The sequence below is a fragment of the Manis pentadactyla genome, chromosome 4, assembly GCF_030020395.1.
Source record: "Manis pentadactyla isolate mManPen7 chromosome 4, mManPen7.hap1, whole genome shotgun sequence".
In the NCBI taxonomy this organism is placed as follows: Eukaryota; Metazoa; Chordata; class Mammalia; order Pholidota; family Manidae; genus Manis; species Manis pentadactyla.
The window spans coordinates 183,662,658-183,676,234 of record NC_080022.1 but is presented as its reverse complement, the minus strand read 5'-3'; the positions used below and the strand labels follow the sequence as shown (position 1 = coordinate 183,676,234).

At 58.9% G+C, this 13,577-nt stretch overlaps 1 protein-coding gene across 2 annotated transcripts in view; it reads right to left on the bottom strand.

Moving 5' to 3' along the window:
* The window catches only part of TTYH2 (tweety family member 2), a 36,789-nt gene that overhangs the window by 10,088 nt on the left and 13,124 nt on the right, over positions 1-13,577 (bottom strand). For both annotated transcript variants that reach the window (XM_036900059.2, XM_036900058.2), the window contains exons 4-10: positions 9,250-9,470; positions 6,085-6,180; positions 5,462-5,534; positions 1,363-1,432; positions 1,038-1,093; positions 608-700; positions 265-357 (exon numbers count right to left, since the gene is read on the bottom strand). In XM_036900059.2, coding sequence (XP_036755954.2) covers positions 265-357; positions 608-700; positions 1,038-1,093; positions 1,363-1,432; positions 5,462-5,534; positions 6,085-6,180; positions 9,250-9,470 — 702 coding nt within the window. The remainder of the gene's footprint in view (positions 1-264; positions 358-607; positions 701-1,037; positions 1,094-1,362; positions 1,433-5,461; positions 5,535-6,084; positions 6,181-9,249; positions 9,471-13,577) is intronic.

Genomic DNA, 13,577 nt, shown 5'->3' with positions numbered 1-13,577 from the left:
GTCTCCCAACGTTCTAGTTAGCCTGACCCACTCTTCCTGGCCCTGCCCCCTGGTACTTTTCACGGTCTCCCTGTCTCAGCTACTGTGAGAATCAAGAAGCCAGGTTCCTCTTCCAACTTCCTGTTGTCTAGTTTCTGCCCCATTCTGGGGCCTGAAGGGAACTCAGGCAATCACTCTTCCAGCCTCTAGGGGATTCTTTCTGGCAAAATGTGGCCTGCAGGGGTGCCCCCTGGCCCTCCACTCGCCCCCAGGGCCACCCAGCACCTTGTGCAGCCCTCGGCAATCCAACATGGCTGTCAGCTGGTGGAGGCTGGACTCTGAGGAGTTCAACAGGAGCTGGATTCCGAGCAGATCTTTCTGAAGCAGAAAGAGACAAAGATGCAGATGGACAGAGGCTGAGAATGAGCAGAGGGGAGAGCCTGTGGCTAAACCACAAACAGCAGTGCGGCCAAGTGGCCTTTAAAGTCAAAGAGGCTAGACTCCTGGGGGAGTGAACACCCTCCACAGCCTGGGGCTCAGGTGGGGGCGAGGCGGGGGAAGGGCTGTCAGGGTCCCCTGGGCTCCCCGTCTGTCTCCCAGCACGGCTCCCACAGGAAGTGTGCCTTACCTCTGCCGTGGGGAAGAGGGCCACAGCAAACTGCAGCAGGCCTGCAACCTGGATCTGCATGGTGGTCAGCGAGCGCTGGAAGATGGTCAGTGCCTGCGCCGGGAGAGAGCCCACCTCCCGTGAGCCTCCACCTCCCAGGCACCTCTCAGCTCCGAGGGCCTGCCTCCTGCAGCCTTCCTGCCAGCCACTGCTGTGGTCCCATCCCCGATCATGGCCCTGCTTTGCAGGAAGCCTTCCTTTCTCCCTCAGGCTTCTTGGGAGCTGTAGTCCTCTTGCTCTTTGCTACTCAAAGTGTGGTCCTTGGACCTGTGGCATCGGCCTCATGGTGAAGCCACCTCCACCCTACGGGTCAGTGCTGGGGCTGGGGTCCAGAGGGAGTGAGAGGATGGAGGGCGCTATGGGCAGGCTCCCCTGGGTTGGGTGGGCATACCTGCTGGAAGGGGCTGTTCCCACTCTGAGTGCAGTACAGGTAGTAACGGGTCACCTCTGTAGGGCAAAGACAATGGCATCAGGCAGGAGCTCACAAATGACCAGGTCCCATCCATCCTCGGTGGCCAAGCTAGTCCCCGAGCTCCCAAAGAAGGCAGGTTCTAAGAAAGGGCCCGGAGGTCCATCTGGACCTGAAGTGTGGGTGTGTAGGGGGACTGGGAGACTGCAAGGCTGAAAAGACGTAAGTAGAGGCACAGACTGGCTGGCTGTGGGCCTGGCCTGAGCATCCAGAATGGCATGGACCACGGAGGCCCGAGAGCTGTTACCTGTGTGGACCTGGCCCTGTGTGACGTTCAGGATGAAGGTGTCTGGAGCCACGCAGAAGTCACTGGTGCCCTGAGCCAGGGAAAGACGGGCGGGGTGGGGGAAGGTCAGGACACCAGGGCCCAAGGAAGGGCCAGGCGCCCTCGGCTCCACTCACGCGGACTTCTCGGCTCAGTCCTGGTGGGCAAGCACAGCCAGGAGCCAGCCTTCCTGGGCTGGAACCCCGGCTCTGCCCCTTCCTAGCTCTGTAACTCTGGGCAGGTGACTTATTCTGTCTCAGCTGCCTCACCTATAACATGGAGAGAAAAACGCTGTTCACCTGTGAAAGAATCTGAGTACGGTGCTCAGACAAGTACCTGGCAGAGTAGGTGCTATGTGCTGGCCCTCTTACTCTTGCTTCCCATGCCTCCTCTGGGATGGACTGCGGGGACAGCTGAACCTGGGCCCAGGGGGAGCTGCAGGGTGTGTGGAGTTATTTGTTCTGTGGCCTCATGTGTCCATCTCTGCTTTATTTTCTGTCTTGCTGTTATCCAGTCCCATATACTCTGGGGGTGTCAATCTATGAAGCCCCTCCCAGACCCTCTTTCTAAAGAATTATGTTGGTGTTGAATCCATCTTTGAGCCTTTGTGTGGGGGTCCTGCTCACAGTGAGATGGCAAACAGGAAGAGTGGGGGGCTGGGAGTCAGAGGGTATGGGCTCCAGGCTCTACCACTGATGACCTGGGGGACCTGGACCCCACAGCAGGGCCTGGCTAGGTGGCCATCAAGGGCCTATGGGGCTGAGAGGGAGCAGGCTGGGCCGTGGGAGATGTGACAGCAAGGATGCCATCTTAGCCAGGCCCTCCGCAGGTCCAGCCGGAGGTGCCAGTGGGGAACTTTCAGAGCAGCCGGGGTGGGCTCTGGTCTCCCAGCCTGTTCCTAGGGGTGCCCCTGGCACAGTGCATGCCCCCCAAGCAGGGGGCCCCTCCCCATGGCCCTGAACTACCATGCCCTGTCCTCCTTTAGGACCCACCCTGGAGGATCACTCATTCATTCACTGCATTGATAAATATTTACTGAGTATCTACGAGATGCCATGATACAGTGGCGAGTTGTACTGTGGCACTTACAGTCTAGAACACGTGTGTATGGGTGGGGTTGGGAAGTAAAATGCCCCTCTAGAGCTTCCAAAGAGCCACATCTGAACATGCACACGTGCCCACACATAGCCACGCGCTCAGGACCCTGGGAGAATTGCTCTGTACACAAATCCCTAACAAACATCACCAACCAGACTGGATTACTACCATAAATCAGAGCTGCAGCATCGGCAGGCCCGGGGGGTGCACCCCCTCCTCCATCGCTGTAGTGGCAGAGACTAGGGAGCCAGGCCAGAGCTGGGGGTGGGGAGGCTTTGGGAAAAAAACCAGCAAGGCTGCCATCTTGGTCTGGGTCACCGTCAGGAAGTTTGGGATCCAAACAGTGACAGGGGTGGGGGGTTGAGGGGGGCACAGGGGGCCCTGTCAGAGAGGCTCCACCAGGGATGCGGCCTCCCACGGCCCCCTCCCCGCACCCCCAGACCCTTTCATGGGGATTCACCTTTGCTGTCAATGAAGACAAGGCCTCTACAGTGCGTGTGTAGGCATCATTCACTCAGTGGGGGTGGGGGTGGGGTGGGGGGCACTGAGCACAGTTGGGGCAGGAGGAGAAGCCACCCAGGGCCCAGCCTGGCTAGTGGCTGGGCCTGCAGGCAGCTCCTGAGTGCGGAGGTGACGGTCTAAAGGGGTCCGCCTGACCTTCACATACTATGGCTAAGTGTGCGGTGAGCTGCTTACTGGACATTCGCTATGTGCCTCCGTGGGCTAACAAGCAGCCCTGTGAGGCAAGCACCATTCATGTCCCCACTCTACACATGAAGAGCCTGAGGCCTGAAGAACTTCCGTGACTCCCCCGAGGGCCCACCTCTGGGAAGGGGGCAGGGAATGTGGACCCGGGTGGGGGTCCCAGAGGCCTCGCTGCTGCTCCCCGACCTCCCTGGGGCGGGCTCAGTGAGGCAGCCGGGCCCTGCTGGCGCGGACCTCCCAGAGCCCTCCCTGCGTGGCAGGAGCTCTGCAGCAGTGCCCGGAAGGCCCTCTTCCCCCCTCCCGAATCTGCTTTCTCCCTCCTTCTTGGGCCCTTTTGTCAGCTCTGGCCTGACCCCCCAGACGTGGAGTAGTGGAGTAGTTCTCCCGGCAGTGCCCCCTCCTCCCAGGGGTCCTTTCTGCGGGACAGGCGGGGGGTGCAGTGTCAGTCCCACAGCTCTCAAAAACAACACACCAGTCCTCAGAGCAGGAGCAGCAAAGCCCCACAGAAACTCCCCACAATAGCCTTTGAGGGTGGCCAGCGTCCCCCTCACCCCGCTTCCCATTAAAATGCAGCAGAGCGTGCAGCCTCGTCAAAGGCCCGTTCAGCTCCACACCATCTCCCTCACACGGCCCGCCTGGAGGAGGATCAGGATCAGGAAAACGCCTTTCTCTCCAGCTCCCTGGCATTCCAGAGCACCCAGCTGGGAGACTAAATCGCCTCTGGTTTCCTTGAACAGGGAAGCCTGGTGGGGAGAAGCCCCTCAGGGAGGGAGCTGTCTGCCACAGGGCAGCTCATGGTGGCAAGCTGGAGGCCACTGCTGCTTCCAGAAGGCAGAGGGTGCCCAGGGACAAGAGGGCCCGGGGAAAGCTTGCCACGTGCAAGCATCTTGTGCTTACACTTGTCCCAGTGGGAGGGGCTGTCTGCCAGGCGGCTGTGCATGTGGCCCTGGCCAGCAGCCACTCTCTGGACTATGTACAGCCCACCCAGCTTCTGATGACATCAGGACACTTTTGAGCTTGACCTCGGCCCTCCTATCCTGCTCTTCCTCCCCTGTGTCTGGAGGGGACCCAGCCCTTGAGACGTAGGCACATGCCTGTCCAGTTCTCCCTGCACCTCCCCAAAGTGCATGGTAAAGGGGGCGCAAAACAGGCCGCACCACCTCCTCTCTCCTCCAGAGACACTCTGCGGAAAGCTGCCACGAGCCCAGCACATCCCGGAGGCAAATTGCCCAGGGCCAGAGCTCCTCGCCAGCCACCAAGTCACAGGCCAGGCGAGCTTGGGACACCTTCCAGCAGGAGCCCCCATTCTTTTGTTCCCAGAGAGCTAGGGCAGAACAGATGTGGGTCATGGGGTTAGCTGGCAGCCCTTGAATAAGGCAGGGGTTCCTGAACCCCCTTGGTAAGTCCTACCCCCTTACCCACCCTCCCGCACCCAGCATGCACCTCCGCTGTATCTGCTAACACAGGGTGGCAGCGACCCGCCTGCAAGTCCTTCTTCTGCAGGCTGTGACTCTATCACGAGCAAACATGTCCTCCTGGTTTTTGCATCCCGAGGCACCTGGCACTCCTGAGTGCCACACAGCCAAAAAGTCATCTGAACAAACGAATGAATGAGTGACTCATGCACGCAGCTTAGGTCTACTGAAGATGAAACATACCTCTACAGAATGCTCCTCCCACCTCGTGTGTGTGTGCTTTTAAACATTTTGAGGCACCACATCCAGAAACATATACCATTGTGTTTCAGGTTGTGTGTGTGAGTGTGAGGCAGGGGGACAGGGCAAGCTGAACACCACATTCCAAGCTCCCAGTGCCTGGGGAAGCTGGCCCAGGAATGTGCTTCTGAAGCTGGACGCTTCCCCAGCCTGAGGCTCATACCCTGCCCGCCCCCACGGACCTGGTTAGTTCTTCACACCCAGAGGGAAGTCACCTGGCCACCCACACAGGTCCTTACAAGGAGTGGCTGGGGAGGAGTCAGTGGGGTATAGGAAAGGGACCAAGCATCAGGCATCTTATCTGGGCTCTGCCCCTGAGTGCCTCATGATTGTGAGCAGGCCTCTTCCTTTCTCTGTGCCTGTGTGCCCATCTGAAGGGTGAGGGGCTGGTGCGGACGATCTAAGCCCCCCTCTGTTCTGAGATTCCGGGATGCTAGGTTAGGGGAGAGAGGCCGGAAGCTGGCCCTGCCCTGAGGGTGCTGGATCGGACACACTGAGGGACCACCAGACAGATGGTCGTGGTCACACGCCCCACCACCTCCACACCCCAGCCCCCCACTCACCACTGCTGCAGCTGCGTCAGCAGCCAGGGACGTCCAGCTGAGGAGCAGGGCCGGCACCCCACAGCACAGCATCCTGGGAGAGGCACATTGGTGGGATCCGGGCCACGGCTGGCAGGCGGGCACACCAGGATGGCTGCCACCCCACCAAACTCAGTGTCCCTCCTCCCAGCCATGACCCTGCCCTCCCTGGCCCCGAGATGGCTGCAGTGGCCCTGAAGGCAGCCTTTGGCCCTGCCCGACCATCGGATGTGGATACGGGAGGGGGATATGGAACCCACTGCCTGGGGCATAGGTCTCCGGGCCAGAGTGACACAGCAGTGACATGGGAGTGAAGGAGAGGGGTTGCTGAGGGACGGCAAGAGGCTCTAGTGCCTGGGCTGTATTTCTTTACCTGCTCAACAGAGTCAGGCCCAGGGAGGGCGGGGACACTTGGAGGAAAGCCTAGTTCTTGCTTGGTGCCCAGACAGTGAGTTGGGGCTGTTACCTCCCTTGGGCTGGGAGCTGAGGAAGGGTCGGAAGGCAGGGCCAGGCCGAGTCAGGCCCTCGTCTCTCTCTGATGGCGGTGCAGTCACCCCAGTAACAGCCGGGCTTTTTGTCCCAGGCCCCCGGACAGGGATACTCACAAGGCCAGGAGACACCTGGAGTGTTTGGCCAGCCCCAGGCAGGCAATGAAGCAGATGACCAGGTCCAGGATGAAGAGCAGGAGGTAGGAAAGCCACCTGGGTGGAGGGGGGATGGTCAGGGGACCCCACCTGGTGCCTGAATGGCAGCCCGCAGGCCTGCCTGAGCCTCCACTCTAACAAGCTGCCAGAGCCAGCAGCCAAGCAAACTCAACGAGGGCCCGTCCCCTGCCTTGGACAGGACGAAGTCAGATACAGAGGACAGGCTCTCCAGGGGCTGCCTGGGACCCGCCACCAGATGATCTTTTTTCATTTCAACCAACATTTGGAGCAGGCACTAAGCGTAGCGCCAGGGAGGTCTGGACGAGTGGGCTCTATCCCAGATCACCAGGGAGCCCCAGGTCAGGACATCCCCGGGCACCCCTCACTCCCTGGGCCTTGCCGCCTCCAAGGCTGAACTGAGGGGAGAGGCGACTGCACACCAGCTGGGGTATCTTGGCAAGTCCCTCACCCCTCTAGGCCTTGGCTTCCAAACCTGAACAAGCAGCTGGAAGCTTCACCTCCCAGGGCTGGGTGAGGATTAAGTGTTCGCTCAATGCTAAGGATAATAAGGCAAGGGGGAGGGGGAGACTTCAAAGTCCCTGCTTTCCTGCTTCTCCAAAGCCCAGGCTGAAGAATCTGGAGTGCCTGAGGTCCAGGGTGGCCCCACGTAAAGCCCCCTCATTCCTTTCCCTTCCAAATAGGATCCAGGAGAGGTCCTCACAGCTCAGTGTCCACTTCACCTAGCGGCCACTTCCGCTTGCCCTGCCCCGGGACAAGCCTGAGCAGCAGAGGGCTGGTGGACAGGGGAGGCAAGGGGCAGAGGGAAGGGATTTCTCCCGAGTCCCAAGAGAGGGAAGTTTTTTGATCATTATTATTTCTCTTGATGGAAGAGCCAAACAAGTTGGTTGGCCCCCTCCCCACCAGCAATGGTTTTCTACTTCACTAACGCTGTAAAGAGAGTCAGAAGGAGTTCGGAGTGTGGGTAGGGGGCAAGGTGGGGCAGGAGAAAATGACAGAGGCTCCCAGGGTCAGGGAGCATGCCGGAGGCCACCAGGCAGCCAAGTGAGTCTTTCCCCCTCATTAAAACCCTCAACTCCCGGTACAGAGCAACTCCTTGCATAGGGAGGGGTGTCTGGGGTTCCCAGGAATGGAGTTGGGGGCTCTTGGGAAAGTACAGAGCCTATCCCCCACTAAGACAAGGCCACCAAAGGGCCAATTTTCTTAGAACCAGGGTCAGAGCTGGAAGGAACCGTGGGAACCGCCTCGTATAAAAGTGCTAAGAAATACTTGCTTAGCTGGATGGCTATGCTCTGGAACCATCTGGAAAGCAAAGAGGACCCCCAGCCCCTAAGGCTGGGTAGCCCGAGTTGTAAAGCCTCTGTTCCAGGGCTGCAGAGGTGCAAGACGGAGCAAGCAAACAGCAGAAGATGAGGGGAAGGGACAGAACACAGCGGCTTTTAGGAGCCAAGGGCGCTCACCTTGGACTAGACCTTTTCTGCCTCTATCTAAACAAGTGGGGACAGGGCAGAGGGGCCCCTCGATCACCCACATTCAAATAGCTGCTGTGCAGCTGTCACCACCCTTCCCCATTTTTAATGAATTCACCTTTCAGATAAACTCCTTTTCATATATAAATAAACTTATTTCATCATTGTCATTAACAAAATGCACATACCAGGTTCCTTCCTAAGCGTGCATGTTACTAACATGCATGGTCCTACACTAGGTCTGCTCAGAGAGAATACCAGGGTCAGGATGGGCACTTGCTTTCTACCTGCCCTGCCCCCAGGGACAATAAGATTTCAAAGGCTCAGGCAATGAAAGGCCCTCATGTCACAGGATTAATCAGATGACACTGTCTTGGGTCACAGGTCACAGCCAGCCCTTAGAGTTGGCAGTTTCTTTCTGTTGCTTGGGAGAAAGGCACTTTTGCATGTGAGAAAAAAAAAATCTAGAGGGAAGTTGGATGCTGGGAATGCAGGGGCTGATGGGCTGGGGATGGGAGGGCCGGGGAGCGCTATCCAGGACCCGGAACTCCTGAAGCTTCTCTGCTCAGGGCCCTGCCGTCTCCCACCCTGGGGAAGGAGAGCCCTGGACAGGGACTGTCAGGGGCATTTTCTCCGGGTCAGTGTTATTTCAGCCTGGGGTGAGCTTTCTCATAAAGGGGAAATGAATCCGGAAAGCCAGACTAATTCGTGCAAGGCTCCTATATTTGCGAACAGCTTGAAGAGGGGCCGACGAATTGGTGGACGTGGTGGGAGGTTTCCAAAGGGCTCATACTTGTTCTTCAGGGCTCGCTCACTCAGCGCGCCCTTGTGCCTCCTGGTGCTGGGCCCTGGGCCCTGGGCGCACTTCATGAGTAGGCGTTGCCCTTTGGCAGGAAGCCACGCAAAGCAGAGGCTGCTGCCTCCCTCCTTGGCTCTCCCCAGAGTGACCTTCACTAGACCCTGCCCAGGGAGGAAGGCAGTGGGCCCTGGCCGGCTGGCCAGTGTCCACACCTGGGATGGGGTTTGGGGAATGGGAGGCAGAGGAAACATAAATGGAGCTCCAAAGCTTAGATGATGTAGGTATGAGTCTGTACACCTGAGTACATCAAGGGTAGGGGTGGTGCCCCTTGGTGCCCCCATCACCCAGGCGCTACATAAGTGGGCTGGCGGCATCTCCAGGCTTGCTGAGAAGCTGCCATCAGGGGAGGCTCTGTGCACACAAACAGGCTGCTGTCTGCCTGACCCCCTGCACTCCTGTGGCCGAGTCTGTAGGTGCGGGCAGTCCTGCCTCATAAACCCTAGCAGGCAGGGGGCCCCTGTGAACCACTTGCACTTCACCCAGCACCAGCCACAGAGAACACTGGTTCCAGAGGAGCCCGAGGTCAGGTCCAGCCTCCAGCACGGGGATCCTGGCACCTTGCTGCCCCTCTCTGGGCCTCGGTAACTGCCTATTTAAGGAGGCTGTTCTACATGCCCACCATGAGGGCCCCACAAGCTTTCATGTTGAGCTCTGACTTAAGTTAAGGGCTTAATAAAGACTTCTGGTGGCACTTCCCTGCGTGGGCCCTAAGATGCAGGCTTGGATGAAGGATGCCAGTGCAGCCCAAGGCCCCTCCCTCGCCCCACATTGGCGCCTCACCTGTAGTGCTCCACGTAGCCAGTCTGCTCAGCCAGCTCGGTCAGCCGCACCGTGACTTCCCTCCACGCGGGCAGCCCTGACAGCTGGACAAGGATGTTGCCCGCCATCTGCTGTATGAATTTCAGGGTCTGGATATAATCTCCCCGGGCAGCAAAGATCTCGCTGAGCCGGGCCACGTGCTGCTCCAGGTCCACCTTCATCTTCTGGGTGGTTCCGGACACCTGGGGAGCAGCTGGGATTGCGAGACTGGCCTCGGGTGGGAGGAAGCCAGAGAGGGAGACCCCCTAACTTGACATGCGAGAAGGTCATGGGCAGCAGGAGACACCTGTGGGCATGACGCCTCCACCAGCCCTGAGGCTCTGCCCAGGGAGAGAAATGTGACACAGGGGCCCCCAGGACCCACCCAGCCCTCCTGTCCCTTCCCGCAGGGGGCAGGCCCCGATCCGGCCTCAACCAGGCCCTGGGCTCCGAGATCCCGCATCTTCCTGTAGAGACTGACCCAGACGGGGAAACAAGCAAGGGAATCTATTTTGTTTCCTTGAAGGTTCTCCTAAAACTTTGAACACTTTGGATTATGGAATCGGTTTTTAGAGTGAGGAATAGAATGTTTAGACCGAACAGTCCTCTGTTGCTACCTGACCTTTGTTCCCACAATAGGATTTCTAAATGGCTCACAAGAGAAAGGCTTTGTTGTCCAGGGAGCAACAGTGCACAGCACAATGTTCTGAGCCCTGAGCCAGAGGCGAGGCCGAACAATGGGACTTTGAAATGACATAGAGAGACCCGACCCTGCCTCGGAAGAGCCTGGACATGTGACAGGAGGAGGAAGTCGGCGCCTTCTCTGTGAGCTCCGGTCGCCTCTGCACGTGTCTCCTGCCGGGTGGATGTACAGGCCCCCGTCCCTTGGCTGGGCCTGAAGGGCCTGGGGGCTGGAGCTGAGCTGACCCGGAAGGAAGGAACTTTTTACTCAAAGGCAGAAAGGGAAGGACATGGCAGTGACTGCCCTGGGCTTTCAAACAAGGAGCACAAGTAGGGCTTGGGTTGGAAAGACGCTTTCAAACAGCCCAGATGCAGGGACCCTGCAGGACCCAGGGTGCAGCTGGGAACCCACCCCCTGCCCAGGTTCCCCTGAAGCCTGCTCTGAGCCTGGGTGTTGGCAACAAGAGGGAGAAGGGCTTTGTTGTTTTGAAATTGTCCTGCTGCCCCAACAAACAGAGCTGGTGGGGAGGGAGGGCGGGTGCCTTCTGCTCTCCGTGGCCTGCAAGGTCACTAAAAGTGACACCACGGAGAGGGCAGGAGCTTCCCACAGCGAGAGCGCTACGGGAGGCCGATTAGAGGACACTCCTGGTGTTGAGCTGGGGGCCTTGACAGCAACTTTGTGGCCCTTCCCATCTGCGCTGCTCTGTGAATTCCTGGTTCCAGAAAAGAGAATGGCCCTCTTTGTTTCCTTTGGTTTTATTTTTTCAATGTCAGCAGCTTGTTTCTGTTCTTGCAGCTGGTTACGGTTATGGACTAAGATACCAGGACGCAGAGATACACTGTATCCTACAGATCAGGCAGCTGCTAGCCTCACACGGAGGTAGGAAAAAACCATGTAAAAGCAAATTCAGTAACTAAACATCACCCTAATAAACTTTCCTTGTCAATCCAGTAAGGTTGATGGACAAGTGTTCTGTAACCATCGATCCGAAAGGCGCTATTATTAAATGCTAACATCAGGAGAACTCGTACTGTGATATTCTGATGTTCCTATGTCATACCTAACACACGTTAGAGCAGAGCTGTTAAAAATGGTCCGTAAACTTTTCCCGTAAGACCACATTTTTCCCCCTTCCACAGCTCTAGAGCTCCACTTCTCTATTTCTTAGATCCCACCTTGGAAAAAAACAAAACACAGTAAACATCTGCCAGGTCCTCTCTTCCCTCCTGATGTCTTCCCATGGCAAACGAGATGGAAAAAGAAACAAGAAATCAAAATCACAACGTTGACCTACTTATGGCCTCCCTGCCCCCCACTAAGGGTTCTGCACACCGAGTCCCACAGGGAGACAGAGTGGGGGTGCCCTAAAGATGGAATGGGGCTCTCCCATGGGGAAGAGGCCCGGCTCCGCTCCCCAGCTGGGGTGGGGCTGGGGTGAGGTCCCTGCACCGGCAGCAACAGGGTGATCAGCTGGGAACTGTCAGCCCTGCCCCAGACCGACACACTCGCGAGCTCTGGGGTGGGCCCGCAATCTGTGCTTCTCGAACCCTCTGGGGGATTGTGTCGCAAGGTGAAGTTTAAAAACCTTCTGGGAAGGAGGCAGCTTCTCAAGGAGGAGGCTTTCTAGTAGGGCAGATGTGCCAGGAAGAGGGCTGGGGCCTCGGCAGGGTGGCGGGAGGGCCTCCATCCCAGGTCCTTGAAGGGAGAGGCAGAGACCAGAACCCCTGGGTTCTAGCTCTTGCTCTGAAACTCACTGGCTTCCAGAGGAGACAGAAAGGCAACCTCCCCTCTGCCCCAGTTCCTGTGCCCAAGGGCTGCCTGCAGGCCTGCTGATAGTTCAGTCTGCAGCCTCAAGGTGCCACCCTGGCCTCTGGATCATGTGGCTCAAACCTGAGTCAGCAGAGCTCACAGGGACCCTTATTCTGAGCTGAGACCCTGAGGGGTGAGGCGTGTGCCTGGGCCCCGAGTGGGTCACAGGAGCACAGGCCTCCTTCACTGGATGGGGTGGGTGGGCTGGGGGTGCTCCTGGCCTGGGAAAGGGGCCCCAGGACGGTCCACCTCACTCTGGCCCAGGGCTGAGTTGCCTGACCTGCCCCTAGGAAGTCCCGCCCTTCCGCCACCTTCCCCACCAGCCCAGGTCTCTCTCCTTCAGGTGATGAAGTAATGATGTGATACGGGAATGATAACAACGCCCTCAGGAGCGCGGCCACGCCTGCGGAGGGTACCATGTAGATTACCAGGCACTTCCCGGCCTGACCTCGTCCAGCACCATTTCTCTGATGTTTGGCCTTCACCCCGGGATCGGGGGAGTCCTCTGCGCTCTGCTGCCCCTCTTGGAGCCCTTGGGACTGGGAGTGTTGGGTGCCCACCCTGAGGCCCAAACCAGCATCCCAGGCCCCAGCAAGGGCCCAGAGCCCTGCCTCTCCACCGGGGGTGCAGCCCAAGCCTGGACCCTCTGGGCGCCTGGAGGAGGCGGTGCCAGGATGGAGGCAGTTCCCAGATGGCTGGACCACTCCCAGGACTCCCACCCTCACTGTTCAGAAATGGTGGAGAGAAGCCGAGGGGCTGAGCCCCACAGGACGCTTCCCTGTGGGAATGCAGAGACATGGGGCTTGCTGCGGAAACGTCCTCCCGGGCTGGAGCACGCAGCCCTCTGGCACACAGACCCAGCCGGGGCCCTGTTCACAGCTCAGCTCCCGGCACACGCTTAGCCCCTGGCCTACGGACGTGATGAGCTTGTTTTCCCATCAGGACTGCCCAGGGGACTGTCCTTTCAGGGCTGGGTTCCTCCTCCAGGGCTTCTGGTGCTGGGGTGCAGGAAGGGGGGAGGCAGAGCCTAGGAGCCGTAACTATGGAGGCCCTTCCACCCAGGGCAGAGGCGGGGGTGCGGGTGTCCAGAGGGTGACCCCAGGTCAGGTGTACCCATGCCTCCATGGGCTGCTCAGCTGTGCTCGGCTCCACAAGGCTGCCCCACCTTCACAGCAAATTGCTGCCCCAGCCCAGTGTCCACACAGCTCTATCTCCCAGGGTCAGGCCCCAGCGGCCACAGGGCCTGGATGGCGAGCTCTGGAGGAAGGGCTCAGAGAAGCGCCTCTGAGGCCAGAGCCACCTCACGCAGCCGTCCTGGGTGCTGGTGGGCAGCACAGCTGTCTCTTTAAGGTGCCCCCAACGCTCCGGGGCCAGCTAAGGGATTAACGCCTTGAAAGAGCTTAGCAAGGAGGCGGGCAACGAAGTCAAATCCTCTTCCAGCGAATGCCAGGACGCATACAAATGCTCCAGTTGGGGCTGGGTCTTGTGGTTAAGGCTGCCTGATGACACAAACGACCATTTGCTGAGATCACCCCCCTGCTGGGGACCTGGCCCAGATGGGATGGGGGACAGCATGGATGTCCAAGGACCAGTTTCCCTAAAAGGTGCCCTTTGCCTTTCCCACTGGAGCCCAGCTCCCAGGTGCTCGGGCACTGCCTGGGAAGTCAGCCAGAGAGACCTGCTGCTCACAGCGGCGGCGGCATGCACCTGGGGGCCGGGGGCGGGGGGCCAAGGTCCTGCCAGCTCAGACTCTCACTCAGGCTCAACAGAGCAGCCCCTTCACTGGAAGTCTGGCATCTCCTCTGGCCAGCCTGGCACC